This window comes from Pezoporus flaviventris, unplaced genomic scaffold (assembly GCF_033815535.1).
Source record: "Pezoporus flaviventris isolate CSIRO_AGI_PZ_B2104156 unplaced genomic scaffold, CSIRO_AGI_Pfla_v1 ptg000592l, whole genome shotgun sequence".
Lineage (NCBI taxonomy): Eukaryota > Metazoa > Chordata > Aves > Psittaciformes > Psittacidae > Pezoporus > Pezoporus flaviventris.
The window spans coordinates 31,435-57,320 of record NW_026893139.1 but is presented as its reverse complement, the minus strand read 5'-3'; the positions used below and the strand labels follow the sequence as shown (position 1 = coordinate 57,320).

Below are 25,886 nucleotides of genomic sequence, written 5' to 3'. Positions count from 1 at the left end.
TTGGGTTGGTTCAGTTTGGTTTGGTTTAGGTTGGGTTGAGTTAGGTTGGGTTGGTTCAGTTTGGTTTGGGTTAGGTTGGGTTGTGTTGGTTTAGGTTGGGTTGGGTTGGGTTGGTTTGGGTTAGGTTGGTTTGGTTCAGTTTGGTTTGGGTTGGTTTGGTTTAGGTTGGTTTGGGTTGGGTTGGTTTATTTTGGGTTGGTTTGGGTTGGTTTAGGTTGGGTTGGGTTGGTTTAGGTTGGGTTGGGTTGGTTCAGTTTGGTTTGGGTAAGGTTGGTTTGGGTTAGGTTGGGTTGGTTTAGGTTGGGTTGGGTTGGTTTAGGTTGGGTTGGTTTAGGTAGGTTTGGTTTAGGTTGGTTTGGTTTAGGTTGGGTTGGTTTAGGTTGGGTTGGTTTAGGTTGCATTGGTTTGGTTTGGTTTAGGTTGGGTTGGTTTAGGTTGGGTTGGGTTGGGTTGGTTCAGTTTGGTTTGGGTAAGGTTGGTTTGGGTTAGGTTGGGTTGGTTTAGGTTCGGTTGGGTTGGTTTAGGTTGGGTTGGTTTAGGTAGGTTTGGTTTAGGTTGGGTTGGTTTAGGTTGGGTTGGTTTAGGTTGGGTTGGTTTAGGTTGGGTTGGTTTAGGTTGCATTGGTTTGGTTTGGTTTAGGTTGGGTTGGTTTAGGTTGGGTTGGGTTGGTTTAGGTTGGGTTGGTTTAGGTTGGGTTGGTTTGCTTTAGGTTGCGTTGGTTTACTTTAGGTTGGGTTGGTTTAGGTTGGGTTGGTTCAGTTTGGTTTGGGTAAGGTTGGGTTGGGTTGGTTTAGGTTGGGTTGCGTCGGTCGGTTTGGTGCTGCTGGGCTGAAGTGGACTCATTTGGTGCCTGCCTGGCAGGGGCTGGAGCTGGATGAGCTTTAAGGCCCTTCCCACCCCACCCCATGCCATGATCATGATCCAGTGATTCCCATTCAGAGCCAGGCGGCAGCAGCAGGGCTTCACCTGGAGGCTCCCCTGCTCCCCACTGGCACCAGGAGCTTGGTGCTGCCATCGCAGCAGCAAGAGGAGCTGACGGGGGGCACCGGCCCTCACCGATCCCAAAGGCAGGCAGCGGGAGCACGGATGCTTCCCCAGGCACCAGGAAACACATCCCCACCACTGACCCTTCAATCCCGCACTGGTTTCCAACCCCTCGCTCGCTTGGCCTCCGGACCCTAAATGCACCCACATCGATCCCAAGCTTCCCCCTGATCCCATCCTGAGTTCCTCCAGTGCCCAGCATCCCCCTGTACAGCTCCATCCATGGGGCTCTCCAGACCCTTGTGGGGCAGGGACATTTGGGGATGCTGATGGGGCTTGGGGCCACTGTGGGGCGACCCACGTGGGGAGCCACAATGGGGGGCTCTGGGGCTCACCCAAGGGGTCCCTCTGGCACCCCACACCACAGGGGGTATTCCAGTGGCTCTCCACGTCCTGGGGACCCTGGGCCGTGCTGGGCTGCGGTGCCCTTCTCTGTGGGCAGCCTTAAGGGATCCTGGGGTGCCCGATTGTGATGGAGACCCCCAAAGCTGGTCCCTGCCCTGCTCCCCATAGGCTGCATGTGGGGCTGTTGCTATGGCAACGATGGATGTGCTTTAGCGGCACAGCCCCACAGTTGGGATCCGTGAGCATCCTCCGGGTGCTCCTTGCCCCTCTTGTTGTGCCCCATCCCTTGTGTGAGCGCTTGGCACAGCCTGGGGGGGGGGTAGGGGGGGCTTTATCCGCCCCACACAAGGGCTCAGGAGGATCCTGCCCCACGGTATCGACAGCAACACCCGCGCTTGCTGCGGGTGATAACCCCTGGGTGCGAGCGGAGCCTGAGGCCAGCTCCGTGTCCAGGCTCTCCCCTCCCTTCTCCCCTATCAGCAAGGAGAGGAGAAGGCTCCTGAAGCGGAGACCCGAGAGCAGCTCCAGAGCCTGGAGGGGCTGCAGGGAACCTGGAGAGGGGCTTGGGACAAGGGATGGAGGGACAGGGACAGGCCAAGGGGAATGGCTTGAACCTGCCAGGGGGGAGACTGAGATGAGCTCTGGGGCAGAAGCTCTTCCCTGGGAGGGTGCTGAGGCGCTGGCACAGGGTGCCCAGAGAAGCTGTGGCTGCCCCATCCCTGGACCCTGGCAGGGACCTGGCCCAACCACAGCCCCCAGTGCCCCCCCCCAAGGAAGATACGAGGCAGGAGTTTACCCCCCCCCAGCTTTATTCCCAGAGCCCCAGCTCTGTCCAGGCTCCATGGGCAGCATCAGCAGGGCCAGGTCCCCACACTGGGCACCAGTGCGTCTGTCCATGGGGCTGGGGGTCTGCCTGGGTGGCCGTGGGTGCAGCTGGGTCCACCAGTTGGGGTCCAGGGGTCTGTCCATGGGTCCATGTGGGGGTCTGTCCATGGTCTGTGTGTCCATGCGTGGGTCTGTGTCCGTCCATAGATCACGGTTGGGGGTGTCACCTGCCCCCCACTATGACATGCAGGTACTGCGGCACGTTGTCTGTGGGTCCGTCCATGTGTCCGTGGGTCTGTCCGTGGGTTTGCGTGTCCATGTGTCTGTGGGTCCGTCCGTCCATCCATGGGTCCATGGGGTGCCCATGGGGGTCACTTGCCCCTGGCCATGACCCGCAGGTACTGCAGTCCATGGGTCTGTCCATCTGTCTGTGTGTCCATCCATGGGTCCGTCCGTGTGTCCATGTGTCCATCCATGGGTCTGTCCTTTGTCCGTGGGTCCATCCATGGGTCTGTCTGTGGGTCCATCCATGGGTCTGTCCTTATGTCCATGGGTCCATCCCTGTGCCCATGGGTCCATCCATGGGTCCGTCCCTGTGTCCATGGGTCCATCCATGGGTCTGTCTGTATGTCCATCCATGGGTCTGTCCTTGTGTCCATGGGTCCATCCATGGGTCTGTCTGTGGGTCCATCCATGGGTCTGTCCTTGTGTCCATCCATGGGTCTGTGTGTCCATGGGTCCATCCATGGGTCTGTCCTTGTGTCCATCCATGGGTCTGTCTGTGTGTCCATATGTCCATCCATGGGTCTGTCCTTATGTCCATGGGTCCATCCCTGTGTCCGTGTGTCCATCCATGGGTCTGTCCCTGTGTCCGTGGGTCCATCCATGGGTCCATCCCTGTGTCCGTAGGTCCATCCATGGGTCCGTCCTTGTGTCCATGTGTCCACCAATGGGTCTGTCCCTGTGTCTGTGTGTCCATCCATGGGTCCGTCCCTGTGTCCGTGGGTCCATCCATGGGTCTGTGTGTGTGTCCATCCATGGGTCTGTCCGTGTGTCCATCCATGGGTCCGTCCCTGTGTCCGTGTGTCCATCCATGGGTCTGTGTGTGTGTCCATCCATGGGTCTGTCCGTGTGTCCATCCATGGGTCCATCCCTGTGTCTGTGTGTCCATCCCTGTGTCCGTCCCTGTGTCCGTGGGTCCATCCATGGGTCTATGGGTCCATCCATGGGTCTGTCTGTGTGTCCATCCATGGGTCCATCCCTGTGTCCGTGTGTCCATCCATGGGTCCATCCCTGTGTCCGTGGGTCCATCCATGGGGTGCCCATGGGCTCACTTGCCCCCGGCCATCACCCGCAGGTACTGCAGCGCGTTGCGGGCAGCCTGGGCGCGGGCGCCGGCGCGCGATGGGGCCGCCCCATGGCACACGGTGGCCGGTTGGGTCGAGAGCTCCACCAGGCACTGGTGCAGGCCACTGAGGCTCAGCGCGTCTGGGGGGGACAGGGACAGGTCAGTGACCCCCAACCCTCACACACCCCTGCCCAAGAGCAGGCTGCACCCATGGGTGCCCCAGTGCTGAGCACACGGACACCCATGGCCATGGGTGCCACATGGTCCATGTGGCATCAAAGGTGCCACAGCCTATGGGGGGCTCATGGGCATCCATGGGCTGGGGTACCCATAGGTGCCCAAACCCTAAGCACATGGGTGTCAATGGGTGTTCATAGGGGGCTCATGGGTGTCCATGGGCTGGGGTACCCATAGGTGCCCAAACCCTAAGCACATGGGTGTCAATGGGTGTTCATAGGGGGCTCATGGGCATCCATGGGCTGGGGTACCCATAGGTGCCCAAATCCTAAGCACATGGGTGTCAATGGGTGTTCATAGGGGGCTCATGGGTGTCCATGGGCTGGGGTACCCATAGGTGCCCAAACCCTAAGCACATGGGTGTCAATGGGTGTTCATAGGGGGGGCTCATGGGTGTCCATGGGCTGGGGTACCCATAGGTGCCCAAACCCTAAGCACATGGGTGTCAATGGGTGTTCAGGGGGGGCTCATGGGTGTCCATGGGCTGGGGTACCCATAGGTGCCCAAATCCTAAGCACATGGGTGTCAATGGGTGGTCATGGGGGCTCATGGGTGTCCATGGGCTGGGGTACCCATAGGTGCCCAAATCCTAAGCACATGGGTGTCAATGGGTGTTCATAGGGGGCTCATGGGTGTCCATGGGCTGGGGTACCCATAGGTGCCCAAACCCTAAGCACATGGGTGTCAATGGGTGTTCAGGGGGGGCTCATGGGTGTCCATGGGCTGGGGTACCCATAGGTGCCCAAATCCTAAGCACATGGGTGTCAATGGGTGTTCAGGGGGGGCTCATGGGTGTCCATGGGCTGGGGTACCCATAGGTGCCCAAACCCTAAGCACATGGGTGTCAATGGGTGTTCATAGGGGGTTCATGGGCGTCCATGGGCTGGGGTACCCATAGGTGCCCAAATCCTAAGCACATGGGTGTTAATAGGTGTCCATGGGGGGCTCAAGCACCCATAGGTGCCCAAACCCTGAGCTCATGGGTGTCCATGTGGGGCTCATGGCTGCCCATGGAAGACTTGTGGGTGTCCATAGGCTGGGGCACTCATAAGCGCCCAAACCCTAAACCCATGGGGGGCTCATGGTGTCCATGGGCTGTGGCACCCATGGGTACCCAAACCCTGAGCTCATTGTGTCCACGGGCTGTGGCACCCATGGGTGCCCCAACCCTAAGCCCATGCGTGTCCATGGGCTACGGCACCCATGGGTACCCAAACCCTGAGCCCACAGGTCCCACGGCTCCCTCCCGCACCCAGGGGCACCCATAGGGTGCGCGGTGCTCACCGATGTCGAGGTAGCTGATGGCGAAGCTCTGCTCCTCGGAGAGCTCCTGCAGCAGGGCGCAGGCGCCCGCACCCATGGGTGCCAGGGGGTGGCTCCGCAGCTGAAGCATCTTCTCACCCACCGAGTTCCGCAGCGAATCCCAGGTGCAGCCGGGGGCCCGGCCCCGCAGCCCCTCCAGCCGGGGGCACCCCTGGGGGGGGCACGGGGTGAATGGGGACCCCCCAGCACCCCGTGGGGAGCTGGCAGCTCAGGGACCCTCCACACACCCCCATAGGGTGCCCATGTCCCCATTAACTCCTAAGGATGCTCTGGGTGCCTGCATCCCCCGTTATCCCTCAGGATGCTCTGGGTGCCTGCATCCCCCGTTATCCCTCAGGATGCTCTGGGTGCCTGCATCCCCCCGTTATCCCTCAGGATGCTCTGGGTGCCTGCATCCCCCATTATCCCTCAGGATGCTCTGGGTGCCTGCATCCCCCCGTTATCCCTCGGGATGCTCTTGGTGCCTGCATCCCCCGTTATCCCTCAGGATTCTCTGGGTGCCTGCATCCCCCATTATCCCTCAGGATGCTCTGGGTGCCTGCATCCCCCATTATCCCTCAGGATGCTCTGGGTGCCTGCATCCCCCCGTTATCCCTCGGGATGCTCTGGGTGCCTGCATCCCCCCGTTATCCCTCGGGATGCTCTTGGTGCCTGCATCCCCCGTTATCCCTGGGGATGCTCTGGGTGCCTGCATCCCCCCGTTATCCCTCAGGATGCTCTGGGTGCCTGCATCCCCCTGCTATCCCTTGGGATGCTCTGGGTGCCTGCATCCCCCCGCTATCCCTCAGGATGCTCTGGGTGCCTGCATCCCCCTGCTATCCCTTGGGATGCTCTGGGTGCCTGCATCCCCCCGCTATCCCTTGGGATGCTCTGGGTGCCTACATCCCCCATTATCCCCTCAGGATGCTCTGGGTGCCTGCATCCCCCCGTTATCCCTGGGGATGCTCTGGGTGCCTGCATCGCCCCGTTATCCCTCGGGATGCTCTGGGTGCCTGCATCCCCCGTTATCCCTTGGGATGCTCTGGGTGCCTGCATCCCCCGTTATCCCTTGGGATGCTCTTGGTGCCTGCATCCCCCCGTTATCCCTGGGGATGCTCTTGGTGCCTGCATCCCCCCATTATCCCTCAGGATGCTCTGGGTGCCTGCATCCCCCCGTTATCCCTGGGGATGCTCTGGGTGCCTGCATCGCCCCGTTATCCCTCGGGATGCTCTGGGTGCCTGCATCCCCCATTATCCCTTGGGATGCTCTGGGTGCCTGCATCCCCCGTTATCCCTTGGGATGCTCTTGGTGCCTGCATCCCCCCGTTATCCCTGGGGATGCTCTTGGTGCCTGCATCCCCCGTTATCCCTCGGGATGCTCTGGGTGCCTGCATCCCCCGTTATCCCTTGGGATGCTCTGAGTGCCTGCATCCCCCATTATCCCTCGGGATGCTCTGGGTGCCTGCATCCCCCATTATCCCTCGGGATGCTCTTGGTGCCTGCATCCCCCGTTATCCCTGGGGATGCTCTGGGTGCCTGCATCCCCCCGTTATCCCTGGGGATGCTCCGGCAGTACCATGGAGAACTGATCCTCCTCCACCTCGGCCTCGCTGCCCTCCCGCTGCTCCATGGGCACGTTGTGGATCCGAACCAGCATCTTGGCGGCCGCGTTGCGCTTGGCCAGCTTCTTGGAGGTACCACTGCCTGCAGGGGGGGGGAACAGGGACAGGGACGGGGGTGAGCCCATTGCCTGCTCTGTGCCCCCCCCCTCATTGATGGGGACATCGGGGGTGCCCCATAGCCCCCCCATAGCCCCACCGATCTCCACGAAGCGCTCCACGCGGCAGGTCATGGTGAACTCCTTGCGATGCGCCGGGCCCGACTCCTGCGTCACCGTGTACTCGGGCAGGCGCCAGCCCTTCTGCACCACCAGCTCCTGCGGGGCCACGGGGCAGGGATGGGGTCAGAGGGCTCCTGTGCCACCCGCACGGGCACAAACAGCCCCAGAATGGGGATAAAGGACATCAAAATGGGGATAAAGGACACCAAAATGGGGATAAAGGACATCAAAATGGGGATAAAGGACATCAAAATGGGGATAAACAGCCCCAAAATGGGCATAAAGGACATCAAAATGGGGATAAACAGCCCCAGAATGGGGATAAAGGACATCAAAATGGGGATAAAGGACATGAAAAAGCGGATAAACGACATCAAAATGGGGATAAACAGCCCCGAAATGGGGATAAAGGACATCAAAATGGGGATAAACAGCCCCAAAATGGGCATAAAGGACATCAAAATGGGGATTAACAGCCCCAAAATGGGGATAAAGGACATCAAAATGGGGATAAAGGACATCAAAATGGGGATAAACAGCCCCAGAACGGGGATAAAGGACATCAAAATGGGGATAAAGGACATGAAAAAGCGGATAAACGACATCAAAATGGGGATAAACAGCCCCGAAATGGGGATAAACGACATCAAAATGGGGATAAACAGCCCCAGAATGGGGATAAAGGACATCAAAATGGGGATAAAGGACATCAAAATGGGGATAAACAGCCCCAAAATGGGCATAAAGGACATCAAAATGGGGATAAACAGCCCCAAAATGGGGACAAAGGACATCAAAATGGGGATAAAGGACATCAAAATGGGGATTAACAGCCCCAAAATGGGGATAAAGGACATCAAAATGGGGATAAAGGACATCAAAATGGGGATTAACAGCCCCAAAATGGGGATAAAGGACATCAAAATGGGGATAAAGGACATCAAAATGGGGATAAAAGACATCAAGATGGGGATAAACAGCCCCAAAATGGGGATAAAGGACATCAAAATGGGGATAAAGTACATCAAAATGGGGATAAACAGCCCCAAAATGGGCATAAAGGACATCAAAATGGGGATAAACAGCCCCAAAATGGGGACAAAGGACATCAAAATGGGGATAAAAGACATCAAGATGGGGATAAACAGCCCCAAAATGGGGATAAAGGACATCAAAATGGGGATAAAGGACATCAAAATGGGGATTAACAGCCCCAAAATGGGCATAAATGACACCCAAATGGTGACAAATGACATCAAAATGGGCATATATGATTTCAAAGTGGGGATAAAGGACATCAAAATGGGGATAAATGACACCCAAATGGGGATCAATGATACCAAAATGGGGATAAACAGCCTCAAAATGGGGATAAATGACACCCAAATGGAGATAAATGACATCCAAATGGGGATAAATGATACCAAAATGGGGATAAACAGCCCCAGAATGGGGATAAATGACACCTAAATGGGGACAAATGATACCAAAATGGGGATAAACAGCCCCAAAATGGGGATAAATGACACCCAAATGGAGATAAATGACATCAAAATGGGGATAAATGACACCAAAATGGGGATAAATACCAAAATGGGGATAAACAGCCCCAAAATGGGGATAAATGACACCTAAATGGGGATAAATGACATCAAAATGGGGATAAATGATATCAAAATGGGGATAAATGATACCAAAATAGGGATAAATGACACCAAAATAGGGATAAACAGCCCAAAATGGGGCTAAATGACATCAAAATGGGGATAAATGATACCAAAACAGGGATAAATGATACCAAAATAGGGCTAAACAGCCCCAAAATGGGGATAAATGACACTAAAATGGGGATAACCAACACCAAAGCAGGAATAACTGTCCCCAAATGGTTCTCCCTCCCCAAAACAGGGATACCCATCTCCGGAATGGGGATAACTGGGCCTGAAATGGAAATAAATGGGGAGAACCGACACCAGAAGGGGGATAACTGACACAAAAATTAGGAGAGCTGTCCCCAAAATAGGGATAACTGTCCCCAAAATGGGTCTCCATCACCAAAATGGGGATAACTGTCCCCAAAATGGGTCTCCATCACCAAAATGGGGATAACTGCCCCCAAAATGGGTCTCCATCACCAAAATGGGGATAACTGTGCCCAAAATGGGTCTCCATCACCAAAATGGGGATAACTGTCCCCAAAATGGGTCTCCATCACCAAAATGGGGATAACTGTCCCCAAAATGGGTCTCCATCACCAAAATAGGGATAACTGTGCCCAAAATGGGTCTCCATCACCGAAATGGGGATAACTGTCCCCAAAATGGGTCTCCATCACCAAAATGGGGATAACTGCCCCCAAAATGGGTCTCCATCACCAAAATGGGGATAACTGTGCCCAAAATGGGTCTCCATCACCAAAATGGGGATAACTGTCCCCAAAATGGGTCTCCATCACCAAAATAGGGATAACTGTCCCCAAAATGGGTCTCCACACCAAAATGGGGATAACTGTGCCCAGATGAGGAAAACTGACCCCAAAATGGGGATAAATGACCCCAAAATGGGGATAAATATCCCCAAAATAGAAATAACTGTCCTCAGCCAGAGAGAAACATCCCCAAACTGTGCATAAATGTCCTAAAATGGGGATAAGAGTTCCTGAAAGAGGGATAACCCCCACCAAAATGGGGATGAACATCCCCAAACTAGAACTGTCCTCAAAACGGGTCCCCTGTCCCAAACAAAACAGGGATAACCATCCCCAAAACAGGGATAACAGCCCCAAAACAGGGATAACCATCCCCAAAACAGGGATAACTGCCCCAAAACAGGGATAACCATTCCCAAAACATGGATAACAGCTCCAAAACAGGGATAACCATTCCCCAAAACAGGGATAACCATCCCCAAAACAGGGATAACCATTCCCAAAACAGGGATAACGGCCCCAAAACAGGATAACCATTCCCAAACAGGGATAACAATTCCCCAAAAACAGGGATAATGGCCCCAAAACAGGGATAACCATTCCCCAAAACAGGGATAACCATCCCCAAAACAGGGATAACCATTCCCAAAACAGGGATAACCATCCCCAAAACAGGGATAACCATTCCCAAAACAGGGATAACCATTCCCAAACAGGGATAACCATTCCCAAACAGGGATAACGGCCCCAAAACAGGGATAACCATCCCCACAACAGGGATAACCATCCCCAAAACAGGGATAACCATCCCCAAAACAAGGATAACAGCCCCAAAACAGGGATAACCATTCCCAAACAGGGATAACCATTCCCAAACAGGGATAACCATTCCCCAAAACAGGGAAAACCATTCCCAAACAGGGATAACCATTCCCAAACAGGGATAACGGCCCCAAAACAGGGATAACCATTCCCAAAACAGGGATAACCATTCCCAAACAGGGATAACCATTCCCAAAACAGGGATAACCATTCCCAAACAGGGATAACCATTCCCAAAACAGGGATAACAGCCCCAAACAGGGATAACCATTCCCCAAAACAGGGATAACCATTCCCAAAACAGGGATAACCATTCCCCAAAACAGGGATAACCATTCCCAAACAGGGATAACCATTCCCCAAAACAGGGATAACCATCCCCAAAACAGGGATAACCATTCCCAAAACAGGGATAACGGCCCCAAAACAGGGATAACCATTCCCAAACAGGGATAACCATTCCCCAAAAACAGGGATAATGGCCCCAAAACAGGGATAACCATTCCCAAACAGGGATAACCATTCCCCAAAACAGGGATAACCATTCCCCAAACAGGGATAACCATTCCCAAACAGGGATAATGGCCCCAAAACAGGGATAACCATTCCCAAACAGGGATAACCATTCCCCAAACAGGGATAACCATTCCCCAAAACAGGGATAACCATTCCCAAACAGGGATAACCATTCCCAAACAGGGATAATGGCCCCAAAACAGGGATAACCATTCCCAAACAGGGATAACCATTCCCAAACAGGGATAATGGCCCCAAAACAGGGATAACCATTCCCAAACAGGGATAACCATTCCCAAACAGGGATAATGGCCCCAAAACAGGGATAACCATTCCCAAACAGGGATAACCATTCCCCAAACAAGGATAACGGTCCCATGGGGGGGGTCCGTGTCCCCTCTGCCCCCTACAGTGTCACCCACCTGCAGGGCCCCCACGGGGTTGCACTCGGCCTGGGGGGGGGCCACGGGGCTCTTCATGTCCATGGGGGTGCCCCTGGTGTGGGGGGGGAGATGGGCACAGAGTGAGGGGGGGGGCCCAGGGCACACCAGGACCCCCCCCATTGGGGTATTGGGGGGCAGGGGTTGGGGGGGGACACACGTTGGGTGCCCCCCACCCATTACCTGGGGGAGGGGGGGGGCACAGTGGGTGCTGGGGGGGGCGCCTCAGCCGGGGGCTCTGGGAGGGAAGGAGAGCTTGGGGAGAGAAGGGGAGAGGTTAACACTGACCCCCCCAGTTCCCATGGGACACCCACATCCCCCCCGGCACCCCAATTCCCATGGGACACCCACATCCCCCCCGGCACCCCAATTCCCATGGGACACCCACATCCCCCCCGGCACCCCAATTCCCATGGGACACCCACATCCCCCCCGGCACCCCAATTCCCACGGGACACCCACATCCCCCCCCGGCACCCCAATTCCCACGGGACACCCACATCCCCCCTGGCACCCCAATTCCCACGGGACACCCACATCCCACCCCGGCACCCCAATTCCCACGGGACACCCACATCCCCCCCCTGGCACCCCAATTCCCACGGGACACCCACATCCCCCCCTGGCACCCCAATTCCCACGGGACACCCACATCCCCCCCCGGCACCCCAATTCCCACGGGACACCTACATCCCCCCCTGGCACCCCAATTCCCACAGGACACCCACATCCCCCCCGGCACCCCAATTCCCATGGGACACCCACATCCCCCCCTGGCACCCCAGTTCCCATGGGACACCCACATCCCCCCCGGCACCCCAGTTCCCATGGGACACCCACATCCCCCCCCGGCACCCCAATTCCCATGGGACACCCACATCCCCCCCGGCACCCCAATTCCCATGGGACACCCACATCCCCCCTGGCACCCCAATTCCCATGGGACACCCACATCCCCCCCCAGCCCCCCCCGTTCCCATGGGACACCCACATCCCCCCCTGGCACCCCAATTCCCACAGGACACCCACATCCCCCCCTGGCACCCCAATTCCCACAGGACACCCACATCCCCCCCTGGCACCCCAATTCCCATGGGACACCCACATCCCCCCCCGGCACCCCAATTCCCACGGGACACCCACATCCCCCCCTGGCACCCCAATTCCCACAGGACACCCACATCCCCCCCGGCACCCCAATTCCCATGGGACACCCACATCCCCCCCTGGCACCCCAGTTCCCCATGGGACACCCACATCCCCCCCGGCACCCCAGTTCCCATGGGACACCCACATCCCCCCCCGGCACCCCAATTCCCATGGGACACCCACATCCCCCCCGGCACCCCAATTCCCATGGGACACCCACATCCCCCCCTGGCACCCCAATTCCCATGGGACACCCACATCCCCCCCCAGCCCCCCCCGTTCCCATGGGACACCCACATCCCCCCCTGGCACCCCAATTCCCACAGGACACCCACATCCCCCCCTGGCACCCCAATTCCCACAGGACACCCACATCCCCCCCTGGCACCCCAATTCCCATGGGACACCCACATCCCCCCCTGGCACCCCAATTCCCATGGGACACCCACATCCCCCCCTGGCACCCCAATTCCCATGGGACACCCACATCCCCCCCCGGCACCCCAATTCCCATGGGACACCCACATCCCCCCCTGGCACCCCAATTCCCACAGGACACCCACATCCCCCCCCAGCCCCCCCCCATTCCCATGGGACACCCACATCCCCCCCAGCACCCCCAATTCTCTTGGCTCCCCTAAAACACTCCCCCCCCCCTGCACCCCCAGACCTGCCTGGGCACCCTCAACACCCCCCCCCAAATCCATCTGAACTCCACAAACCCCCCCAGATCCCTTGGGATGCTCAATCCCCTGCATCCCCCATCACCCTGGGTACCCCCAAACCCATGTGAGCTCCCTAAATCCCTTGGGATGCTCAGTCCCCTGCATCCCCCATCACCCTGGGCACCCCCAAACCCATCTGTGCTCCCTAAATCCCTTGGGATGCTCAATCCCTGCCTGCATCCCCCATCACCCTGGGCACCCCCAAACCCATCTGTGCTCCCTAAATCCCTTGGGATGCTCAATCCCTTGCATCCCCCATCACTCTGGGTACCCCCAAGCCCCCCTGGATGCTCTCACCCCCCCAAGGACCACTGGACCTGGGTACCTCCATCACCCTGGGTACCACCCCAGCACCCCAAATCTCCCTCCAACCCCTTCCCGTGCTGCACCCTGACCCCCACCCATGAACCCCCAGCACCCTGGGGTCCCCCCCCTCACCTGGGCTCCTCGGGGGGGGTGGCCTCCAGCATGTCCCCCCCTTTGAGCAGCTTCAGGGCCACCTCGGCCGCTTTGTGCTTCGCCGCCTTCTTGCTGGGTCCCTGCCCTGGGGCACCCATTGGGTGAGCTGGAGGGGTGGGGGGGGTGCAACACCCAGGGTCCCCCCCAGAGTTCTCATTGACTCCCAGTTCCCTTGGGACACCCAGATCCCAGGTAATCCCTCCATCCCAACCCACTTTCTGGGGTCCCAATGGATCGCTGAGCACCCCAAGCATGGGGATCCCAGATGATCCCCCCACCTCAACCCACTTTTGGGGTCCCAATGGATCCCTGAGCATCCCAAGCATGGGGATCCCAGATGATCCCCCCACCTCAACCCACATTTGGGGTCCCAATGGATCGCTGAGCACCCCAAGCATGGGGATCCCAGATGATCCCCCCACCTCAACCCACTTTTGGGGTTCCCAATGGATCCCTGAGCACCCCAAGCATGGGGATCCCAGATGATCCCCCCACCTCAACCCACTTTTGGGGTTCCCAATGGATCCCTGAGCACCCCAAGCATCGGGATCCCAGATGATCCCCCCACCTCAACCCACTTTTGGGGTCCCAATGGATCCCTGAGCACCCCAAGCATCGGGATCCCAGATGATCCCCCCCACCTCAACCCACGTTTGGGGCTCCCAATGGAGCATTCCAAGCACCAGGATGCCAGCCCATCCCTGAGGGCTCCCAACGGGATACCTCCCACCAGGACCCCCCCAGCACATCCCCACCGTGTCCTCCCTGCCCTCTCCCTGCATCCCAGCCAAGCGGGACGGGGATGGACGCAGGGCGGGAGGGGGGTGCTGGTACCCACCGGTGCAGCTGATGTCCCCCACGGTGACTCGGAAGGTGAAGTTGGGCTGGTGGGCCTGGCCCTCGGCCTTCAGCAGGTCGTAGCCCGGGGTCTTCCCTATGCGAGTGCCATATTCCTGCAGGAGGCTGATGGGCGTCTTCCCGGGATTGGCGGCCAGCATCTGCTCCAGGCTAGGGACAGGGCTGGAGCAGCCCAGCATCACCAACAGCGTGGGGGCATCACCAACAGTGTGGGGGCATCACCAACAGTGTGGGGACAGGGGGGCATCACCAACAGCGTGGGGGCATCACCAACAGTGTGGGGACATCACCAACAGCGTGGGGACATCACCAACAGCGTGGGGACATCACCAACAGCGTGGGGGCATCACCAACAGTGTGGGGGCATCACCAACAGTGTGGGGACATCACCAACAGTGTGGGGACAGGGGGGCATCACCAACAGTGTGGGGGCATCACCAACAGTGTGGGGACAGGGGGGCATCACCAACAGTGTGGGGGCATCACCAACAGTGTGGGGACAGGGGGGCATCACCAACAGTGTGGGGGCATCACCAACAGTGTGGGGACAGGGGGGCATCACCAACAGTGTGGGGACAGGGGGGCATCACCAACAGCGTGGGGGTATCACCAACAGTGTGGGGGCATCACCAACAGTGTGGGGACAGGGGGGCATCACCAACAGTGTGGGGGCATCACCAACAGCATGGGGACAGGGGGGCATCACCAACAGCGTGGGGACATCACCAACAGCATGGGGACAGGGGGGCATCACCAACAGTGTGGGGGCATCACCAACAGCATGGGGACAGGGGGGCATCACCAACAGCGTGGGGACATCACCAACAGCATGGGGACAGGGGGACATCACCAACAGCATGGGGACATCACCCACAGCGTGGGGGCATCACCAACAGCATGGGGACATCACCAACAGTGTGGGGACAGGGGGGCATCACCAACAGCATGGGGACACGGGGACATCACCCACAGCGTGGGGGCATCACCAACAGCGTGGGGACAGGGGGACAAGGTGGCAGTGCCATGCATATGGGGACGCTGCTGTGTGTGTGCATCCTGGTGTAAGTGGTACCCGGGGGGTCCCGGCTGTACCCCGGTATCCCAGGGGACATCCGGGGGGGGGGGTATCCCAGTGGGTGCCGTGGATCCCAATGTACCCCGTGAGGGGGTACCCCGGTGTCGGGGAGGGGTTTCCGGGGGCTGTATCCCGGTACTGGGGGCTGTATCCCGATATCGGGGGGTGTATCCCGGGGCTGTTTCCCGATACCGGGGCTCTATCCCGATGGGTGGGGGGTGGGTCCCGGTACCGGGGGGGGGGGTGTGGTGTCCCGGGGGGGGGGATGTATCCCGGTTCGGGGGGGGCTGTATCCCCCTGTATCCCGGTGTATCCCGATGTGGGTGGGACTGTATCCCGGTGTATCCCCCTGTATCCCGATGGGGCGGGGGGGCTGTATCCCTGTGTGCCCCGCTGTAACCCGGTTCGGGGGGTGGGCTGTTTCCCTGTGTATCCCAATGGGGGGGGGGCTGTTTCCCTGTGTATCCCGATGGGGGGGGGCCGTTTCCCTGTGCATCCCGATGGGGGGGGGCTGTTTCCCTGTGTATCCCGATGGGGGGGGGCTGTTTCCCTGTGTATCCCGGTGTATCCCGATTCGGGGGGGGGGGGGGGGGGGGGCTGTTTCCCGCTGTATCCCGGTTCGGGGGGGGGGGGGGGGCCGTTTCCCTGTGTTTCCCGGTGCATCCCGGTTCGGGGGGGGGGGGGGGGGAGCTGTTTCCCGCTGTATCCCGATGGGGGGGGGGGGGCTGTTTCCCGGTGCCCCCCCGCCCGGGGCTGCCGGTACCTGGGGAAGCCGCCGCTCCTCCTGGCCCCGCCGCCCGCCCCCTCCTCGCTCATCCCCGCCGCGCTCCGTGCCGCCTCCCGCGCCGCCAGGGGGCGCCACCCCCCCCCGCGGAGCACCATGGGAAAGGGCGCTGCGCGCCGCGGGGGCTTGTGGGAAGTGTGGTCCCTGCCGGCGGGGGGGGAGCGGGAGAAGGGGCGGGGCTGCCCCCCCCCGGGACTACGGCTCCCACAATGCCCTGCGCGGGGAAGGCGGGGACGGAGGGGGGGCACGTGATGGGGGGTGCGGGAGAGGGATGGAGAGGGGTGGACACGTGGGGTGGGATAGGGGTGGACACGTGGGGTGGGATAGGGGTGGACACGTGGGGTGGGATGGAGATGGACACGTGGGGTGGGATAGGGGTGGACACGTGGGGTGGGATGGGGATGGACACGTGGGGTGGGATAGGGGTGGACACGTGGGGTGGGATAGGGGTGGACACGTGGGGTGGGATAGGGGTGGACACGTGGGGTGGGATAGGGGTGGACACGTGGGGTGGGATGGGGATGGACACGTGGGGTGGGATAGGGGTGGACACGTGGGGTGGGATGGGGATGGGCAGGGATGGATACAGGTGGGATAGGGATGGAGAGGGATGGACACGTCGGTGGGATAGGGATGGAGAGGGATGGACACGTCGGTGGGATAGGGATCCACACGTGGGGTGGGATAGGGATGGATCAGGATGGACACGTGGGGTGGGATAGGGATGGAGTGGGATGGACACGAGGGGTGGGATGGGGATGGACATGTGGGGTGGGATGGGGATCCACACGTGGGGTGGGATAGGGATCGACACGTGGGATGGGATGGGGATGCACACGTGGGGTGGGATGGGGATGGGCAGGGATGGACACATGGGTTGGGATGGGGATGGACACGTGGCTGGGATAGGGATGGAGCAGGATGGACATGTGGGGTGGGATTGGGATGGACACGTGGGGTGGGATTGGGATGGACACGTGGGGTGGGATGAGGATAAGGGTGGGGACAGGCAGGTGGATGGGATGGGACACAGCTGGACAGGGGTCAATGGATGGGGACAGCAGGCTGGGACTGGGATGGGCAGGGACCAAGAGAGGTTGATCAGTGGGGACAGACTGGGAGCACTGGGCAGGGACACCCAGACTGGGAGCTCTGGGAGCAAGGGCACCTGGGTTGGAAGCACTGGAAACAAACTGGGATCACTGGAAATAGAATCGCCCTCATAGACAGAACAGTGGGGTCAGACTGGGAGCAATGTGGGCAGAGGGACTCCCATACTGGGAGCACTGTGAATAGATTGGGATCTGTGGGGACAGAGGGACACCCATAATGGAAGCAATGGGAGCAGTGGGCATAGAGGGACACCTATACTGGGAGCATCAGGATTAAACTGGGAGGAGTGGGGATAGAGGGACACCCATATTGGGAGCACTGGGAATAGACTGGGAACTCTGTGGACAGAAGGACACCCGTACTGGGAGCACCAGGAATGGACTGGGAGCAGTGGGGACAAAGGGACATCCATACTGGGAGCACTGGGATCTCACTGGCGCCCTCATGTTGGGCCACTGGGGGCCATCGGGTGGATCCCGATCCTGGTCCCAGTGTAACGGGGGACCAGGCGTGGTTTGGAAGGGGTGAACCCACAGGGGAGCCCTGATCCCATTCAAGGTCCTGCTCCCAGTGCTGGTGCCAGTATAAGGGTCCCGGTGCCCTTTGGGTTGCCAGTGCTGGTGCTGATGCCGTTATAGGGGTTCCCATGCTGTTATAGGGGTCCCGGTGCAGGTGTGTTCCGGGTGCCAGTATAGGGGAGCTGGTGCTTGTATAGAGGTCCTGGTGCTGGTGCCAGTTCCATTATAGGGGTCCTGGTGCCAGTATAGAGATCCTGGTCCTGGTATGTCCCCAGTGCCAGTATAGGGGTCCTGGTGCCCATATTGGGGTTCTGATGCTGGTACAGGGGTGCTGGTGCACATATAGGGGTCCTGGTGCAGGTGGGGTCCCAGTGCCAGTGCCAGTATAGGGGTGCTGGTTCCAGTATAGGTGTGCTGGTGCCAGTTCCATTATGGGGGTCCTCGTGCCATTATAGGGGTGCCCATGCCTGTATAAGGGTCCCAGTTCCATTACAGGGGTCCTGGTGCCACTGGGTTCCCAGTGCCAGTGCCAGTATAGGGGTGCTGGTTCCAGTATAGAGATGTGGGTGCCAATAGGGGTGTCCCGGGGCTCTTTGGGGACCCTGGTGCTGATGCTGGTGCCATTATAGGGGTCCCGGTCCCAGTCTAGGGGTCCCAGTTCCATTACAAGGGTCCCTGCGCCAGTGGGCTCCCAATCCTGGTACCGGTACAGGGGTGCTGGTGCCAGTTCCATTATAGGGGTCACGATGCTCTTTGGGGTGCTTGTGCCGGTGCCATTATCGAGGTCCTGGGGCCCTTATGGGGTCCCTCTACAGGGGTGCCGGTGCCGGTGTAGGGGTCCTGGTGCAAGGGTCCCAGTCACGGTGCTGCTATAGGGGTGCCGGTTCTGCTATAGGGGTCCCCATGCCGTTATAGGGGTCCCGCTGCCAGTACAGGGATGCTGGTGCCAATGGGGGAGTCCCGGTGCCGGTGCGGGGGTCTCGGTGTGCTCCCAGTCCCGGTGCCGCTACCGGCGGGTTCCCGTTCGGTGCCGCTCCGCTCCGTTCCGTTCCGTTCCGTCCGTTCCGTTCCGTGCCGTGCCGGGGCGGGGCCGCGTCAAACGCCGGGCGGGGCCGTTCTTCACCGTTCGCCCCGATCGCGGCCCCCGGCCCCCCGGTACCGGCCCCGGTCCCTCCCCCCGGCGTCACCGGCACCAAACCCCGGCTCCAGCGGCGGCTCCGGCCCCGGCCCCACCGGCACCGCGGGGCCCGCACCCCCCAGGTACCGGCACCGGCACCGGCGGAGGGGGAAGGGGGGGGTAGGACCAGGGATGCTCGGGGGGGAGGGGGTAGGACCAGGGATGCTACCGGGGGGGATGGGGGGCACGAGCGGCCTCTTGCACACGCGTGTGCCCCCCCCATGGCTGAGCCGCTCTTGCACACGCACAGGGACCACCCCCCCCCCTTGCACACGCGTGTGCAGCGCCCGCAGGTGCGTGACCCCCCCCCCACGTGTATGCGCAGGCCTGGCGCGATGTGCACCCCCTTGCACACCGGGTGCCCCCCCCCCCTTGCACGCCCGTGTGCATCCCCTTGCACAGGCCTGTGCCCCTCGCGGCCCCTCCCCATGTCGCGACAGGCCGCCATGTCCCGACAGCCGTGCCGGCGGGGGGCGCTCTCTCTCCGCCCCCCCCCCCCGCTCTGTCGCGACACGGGGCCGCTGTCCGAACCCCCGGGGTTCCCCCGCTCGTGCCTCAGTTTCCCCATGGGGGGAGGAAGGGGGGGGGGGGCTCCATCCCTTACCGGGATGACGTCACCGCGTGACGTGATGTCACCACAGGGGGGGGACACGATACCGCCGGGGTCCCTCGGGGTGACGTTAAGCCCCGCCCCCACTAATTTTAGTGATGACGTCATCCGCCGGCTCCGCTGTTGCCATGGCAATTGCCCCCCCCCCCCGACCCCCCCCCCCCGGGATCCCCCACCCCAGCCCTGCCTCAGTTTCCCCTTTGCACACACGTGGAAGGGGCTGCTCATGCATGCAAGGGGGTGCACACGTGTGTGAAGGGATGCTCATGGGTGCAATGGGGTGCACACACGTGTGGGGCGTGCACACGCATGTGGGGCTGCACACGTGTATGAAGGGATGCTCATGGGTGCAATGGGGTGCACACGTGTGTGAAGGGATGCTCATGGGTGCAATGGGGTGCACACACGTGTGGGGCGTGCACACGCATGTGGGGCTGCACACGTGTATGAAGGGATGCTCATGGGTGCAATGGGGTGCACACGTGTGTGAAGGGATGTTCATGGGTGCAATGGGGTGCACACACGTGTGGGGCGTGCACACGCATGTGGGGCTGCACACGTGTATGAAGGGATGCTCATGGGTGCAATGGGGTGCACACGTGTGTGAAGGGATGTTCATGGATGCAATGGGGTGCACACGTGTGTGAAGGGATGTTCATGGGTGCAATGGGGTGCACACGTGTGTGAAGGGATGTTCATGGGTGCAATGGGGTGCACACACGTGTCGGGGGATGCACACACATGTGGGGCTGCACACGTGTGTGAAGGGATGCTCATGGGTGCAATGGGGTGCACACCCATGTGGGGGTGCACATGTGTGTGAAAGGAGTGCACACGTGTGAAGGGATGCTCATGGGTGCAATGGGGTGCACACACATGTGTGGGGGTGCACACGTGTGGGACTGCACACACATGTTAAGGGACTGCACACGTGCGAAGGGATGTTCATGGATGCAGTAGGGTGCACACGCGTGTCAGGGGTGCACACGCGTGTGGGGGTGCACACGTGTGTAAAAGGGGTACACACATGTGTCTTGGGGTGCACACGCATGTGGTGCTGCACACGTGTGAAGGGGTGCACAGGTGTGTTGAAGGGATGTTCATGGATGCAATGGGGTGCACGCACGTGTCAGGGGTGCCCACGCATGTGGGGCTGCACATGTGTGTGAAGGGGTGCACACACGTGTGAAGGGATGTTCATGGGTGCAATGGGGTGCACACCCTTGTTGGGGGGTGCACACGCATGTGGGGCTGCACACGTGTGAAGGGGTGCACAGGTGTGTTGAAGGGATGTTCATGGATGCAATGGGGTGCACGCACGTGTCAGGGGTGCACACGCATGTGGGGCTGCACACGTGTGAAGGGGTGCACAGGTGTGTTGAAGGGATGTTCATGAGTGCAGTGGGGTGCACATGCATGTTGGGGGGGTGCACACGTGTGTGGGGCTGCATGTGTGCAGTGAGGGGGGTCTCATAGATACACGGGGGGGTGTCCTATGGGTGCAAGGGAGGGGGGCATGGAAGAACAAGGGGGGTCCCATGGGTGCAATACAGTGCTCCCATGTGTGCACAAGGGGGGTCCCATGGGAGCAGTGGGGGGTCCCATGGTCCATGTGGGCACAGCGGGGTCCTATGGTTGCAATGGGGGGTCCCATGGAAGCACAAGGGGGTCCCATGTGTGCAATAGGGGGTCCCATGGGTGCAAGGGTGGGAGGGTCCCACGGTCCATGTGTGCACATGGGTCCCATGGGTGCATAGGGAGGTCCTATGGGTGCAGAAAGGGTTCTCATGGGTGCAGGAGGGATGTCCCATGGGTGTAATAGAGTGCTCCCAAGCGTGCACAAGGGGGGTGTTCCCATGGGTGCAATGGGGGGGGGTGGTGGTCCCATGGGTGCAATGGGGGTTCCCATGGGTGCAATAGGGGTATCCATGGGCACACAGAGGGGTCCCATGGGTGCAATGGGGGTGTCCCATGTGTGAACAGAGGGGTCAGTCCCATGTGTGCAATGAGGTCCCATGGGTGCAGTGAGGGGTTCCCATGGGTGCAGAATGGGGTTCCCGTGTATGCAATGGGGGTGTCCCATGGGTGCAATAGAGCGCTCCCATGTGTGCACAGCAGGGTCCCACGGATACAATGGGGGGTCCAATGTGTGCAATGGGGGGATCATATGGGTGCATGGGTACAGTGGGGGTGTGCCATGGATGCAATGGTGGGTCCCAAGTGTGCAATAGGGGGTCCCATGGGTGCAATGGGGGGTCCCATGTGTGCACTGGGGTGTCCCATGGGTGCAATGGGGGGTCCCATGTGTGCACTGGGGTGTCCCATGGGTGCAATAGGGGGTCCCATGGGTGCAATGGGGGTTCCCATGGATGCACTGGGGTGTCCCATGGACGCCATGGGGGGGGGGGAGGTCCCATGGATGACCTTGGGGTGTCCCATGGGTGCCATGGAGGGTCTCCATGGGTGCATTGAGGGTGCCCCATGGGTACCGTTGGGGGGTCCCCATGGGTGCACTGGGTGTGTTCCATAGGTGCCATGAGGGTCCCCATGGATGCACTGGGGATGTCCCATGGGTGCCATGGGGGAGGTAACATGGATGCACTGGGCGTGTCCCATGGGTGCCATGGGGGTTCCCATAGAGGCACTGAGGGGGTCCCCATAGAGGCACTGGGGTTCACCATGGATGCACTGGGGGGGTCCCCATGGGTGCAATAGGGGTCCCCATGGATGCATTGGGGGGGTCCCATGTGTGCACTGGGGGTTCCCATGGGGAGGTCCCCATAGAGGAACTGGAGGTTCCCATGGATGCACTGGGGGTGTCCCATGGGTGCACTGGGGGGTCTCCATGGGTGCCATTGCGGGGTCACATGGATGCACTGGGGGTCTCCATGGGTGCACTGGGGGGGTCCCCATAGAGGCATTGGGAGTGTCCCATGGGTGCTGTGGGGGGTCCCCATGGATGCACTGCGGGTCCCCATGGGTGCCGTGGGGGGGTCCCCATGGATGCACTGGGAGTGTTCCATGGGTGCACTGGGGGTTCCCATGAGTGCCATGGTGGGGTCACATGGGCGCAGTGGGGGTGTTCCATGGGTGCCATGGCGGGGTCACATGGATGCACTGCAGGTCCCCATGGGTGCACTGGGGGAGTCCCCATGGGTGCCATGGGGGGTCCCCATGGATGCACTGGGGAGTCCCCATGGGTGCACTGGGGGTCCCCATGGGTGCCATGGGGGGTCCCCATGAGTGCCATGGAGGAGTCACATGGATGCACTGGGGTGTCCCATGTGTGTACTGGGGGGTCCCATGTGTGCACTGGGGGTCCCCATAGAGGCACTGGGGGTGTCCCATGGATGCCATGGCAAGGTACACATGGATGCACTGCGGGTCCCCATGGTGCACTGGGAGGGTCCCCATAGAGGCATTGGGTGTGTCCCATGGGTGCCGTGGGGGGGTCCCCATGGATGCACTGGGGGTGTTCCATGGGTGCACTGGGGGTTCCCATGAGTGCCATGGTGGGGTCACATGGGTGCACTGGGGGTGTCCCATGGGTGCCATGGTGGGGTCACATGGATGCACTGCAGGTCCCCATGGATGCACTGGGGGTGTCCCATGGGGGGTCCCCATTGATGCACTGGGGGAGTCCCCATGGGTGCACTGGGGGAGTCCCCATGTATGCACTGGGGGGTCCCCATGTGTGCACTGGGGTGTCCCCATGGGTGCCATGGGGGGGGTCCCATGGATGCACTGGGGGTGTCCATGGGTGCCATGGGGGTCCCCATGGATGCCCTGGGGGAGTCCCCATGGGTGCACTGGGGGTCCCCATGGGTGCCATGGGGGGATCCCCATGAGTGCCATGGCGGAGTCACATGGATGCACTGAGGTGTCCCATGTGTGCACTGGGGTGTCCCATGTGTGTACTGGGGGGTCCCATAGAGGCACTGGGGGTGTCCCATGGATGCCATGGCAAGGTCACATGGATGCACTGCGGGTCCCCATGGGTGCACTGGGAGGGTCCCCATAGAGGCATTGGGTGTGTCCCATGGGTGCCGTGGGGGGTCCCCATGGATGCCACTGGGGTGTCCCCATGGTGCCATGGGGGGTCCCATGGATGCACTGGGGGTGTCCCATGGGTGCCATGGGGGGGTCCCCATGGGTGCACTGGGGGTCCCCATGTATGTACTGGGGGGTCCCCATGTGTGCACTGGGGTGTCCCCATGGGTGCCATGGGGGGTGCCCATGGATGCACTGCGGGTCCCCATGTGTGCACTGGGGTGTCCCACGGGTGCATGAGGGGGTCCCCATGGATGCACTGGGGTGTCCATGGGTGCTGTGGGGGGGTCTCCATAGAGGCACTGCGGGTCCCCATGAATGCATTGGGAGAGTCCCCATGGATGCATTGGGGGGGTCCCCGTGTGTGCACAGGGGGTCCACATGGATGCACTGGGGGGTCTCTATGTGTGCACTGGGGGTCCCCAGGGGTGCCATGAGGGGGTCCCCATGGGTGCACTGGGGTGTCCCATGGGTGCCATGGCGGGGCCCCATGGGTGCACTGGGGGTCCCCATGGGTGCCATGTGGGGGTCTCCATAGAGGCACTGGGGTATCCCATGGGTGCTGTGGGGGTGTCTCCATAGAGGCACTGGGGGTCCCCAGGGGTGCCGTGGGGAGGTCCCATGGATGCACTGGGGGTCCCCCTGGGTGCCATGGGGGGGTCCCCATGGATGCATTGGGGTGTCCCCCTGGGTGCCGTGGGGGTGTCTCCATAGAGGCACTGGGGGTCCTGGTGGGTGCCATGAGGGGATCCCCCTGGGTGCCATGGGGGTGTCTCCATAGAGGCACTGGGGGTCCCCATGGGTGCCGTGGGGGGTCCCCATGGATGCACTGGGGTGTCCCCATGGGTGCATTGGGGGGGTCCCCTGTGTGCCCTGGGGGGGTCCCATGGATGCATTGGGAGGGTCCCCATGGATGCATTGGGGGTCCCCTGGGTGCCGTGGGGGTGTCTCCATAGAGGGCACTGGGGTGTCCCATGGGTGCCATGGGGATGTCCCATGGGTGCCGTGGGGGTGTCCCACGGGTGCCATTGGGGGTGTCCCACGGGTGCCATGGGGGTGTCCCACGGGTGCCATGGGGATGTCCCATGGGTGCCGTGGGGATGTCCCGTGGGTGCCGTGGGGGTGTCCCGTGGGTGCCATGGGGATGTCCCACGGGTGCCATGGGGATGTCCCATGGGTGCCGTGGGGGTGTCCCGTGGGTGCCGTGGGGATGTCCCGTGGGTGCCGTGGGGGTGTCCCACGGGTGCCGTGGGGTTGTCCCACGGGTGCCATGGGGGTGTCCCGTGGGTGCCATGGGGGTGTCCCATGGGTGCCATGGGGATGTCCCGTGGGTGCCATGGGGATGTCCCGTGGGTGCCATGGGGATGTCCCATGGATGCCGTGGGGGTGTCCCATGGGTGCCGTGGGGGTGTCCCATGGGTGCCGTGGGGATGTCCCATGGATGCCGTGGGGATGTCCCATGGATGCCATGGGGTTGTCCCGTGGGTGCCATGGGGGTGTCCCGTGGGTGCCATGGGGATGTCCCATGGGTGCCATGGGGGTGTCCCGTGGGTGCCATGGGGGTGTCCCATGGGTGCCATGGGGGTGTCCCATGGATGCACTGGGGTGTCCCGTGGGTGCCGTGGGGGTGTCCCGTGGGTGCCATGGGGGTGTCCCGTGGGTGCCATGGGGGTGTCCCATGGATGCCGTGGGGTTGTCCCGTGGGTGCCGTGGGGGTGTCCCGTGGGTGCCGTGGGGATGTCCCACGGGTGCCATGGGGGTGTCCCATGGGTGCCATGGGGTTGTCCCACGGGTGCCATGGGGGTGTCCCATGGGTGCCGTGGGGGTGTCCCATGGATGCACTGGGGTGTCCCGTGGGTGCCATGGGGATGTCCCATGGGTGCCATGGGGATGTCCCGTGGGTGCCGTGGGGGTGTCCCGTGGGTGCCGTGGGGTTGTCCCGTGGATGCCGTGGGGGTGTCCCGTGGGTGCCATGGGGATGTCCCATGGGTGCCATGGGGTTGTCCCGTGGGTGCCGTGGGGGTGTCCCGTGGGTGCCGTGGGGTTGTCCCGTGGATGCCGTGGGGGTGTCCCATGGGTGCCATGGGGATGTCCCATGGGTGCCATGGGGGTGTCCCACGGGTGCCATGGGGATGTCCCATGGATGCCGTGGGGGTGTCCCGTGGGTGCCATGGGGATGTCCCATGGATGCCGTGGGGGTGTCCCGTGGGTGCCATGGGGG

General features: G+C 60.9%; 1 protein-coding gene across 3 annotated transcripts; it reads right to left on the bottom strand.

The window, feature by feature from the left end:
• Positions 1-2,199: 2,199 nt before the first annotated feature.
• Positions 2,200-16,245, bottom strand: TARBP2 (TARBP2 subunit of RISC loading complex). Of its 3 annotated transcripts, XM_061444019.1 has the most exons (10): positions 16,177-16,245; positions 14,319-14,500; positions 13,460-13,565; positions 11,331-11,402; positions 11,130-11,202; positions 6,920-7,037; positions 6,678-6,805; positions 5,084-5,273; positions 3,572-3,702; positions 2,200-2,612 (listed from the first exon to the last, which is right to left on the bottom strand). In XM_061444019.1, the coding sequence occupies exons 1-10, from the start codon at positions 16,227-16,229 to the stop codon at positions 2,586-2,588; spliced, it is 1,080 nt and encodes a 359-aa protein (XP_061300003.1). In that variant the 5' UTR covers positions 16,230-16,245; the 3' UTR covers positions 2,200-2,585. The 3 variants fall into 3 exon arrangements, with proteins under 3 accessions (XP_061300003.1, XP_061300002.1, XP_061300004.1); XM_061444018.1 differs by lacking the exon at positions 2,200-2,612 and having other exon boundaries at positions 3,482-3,702; XM_061444020.1 differs by lacking the exons at positions 2,200-2,612; positions 11,331-11,402 and having other exon boundaries at positions 3,482-3,702.
• Positions 16,246-25,886: the final 9,641 nt, after the last annotated feature.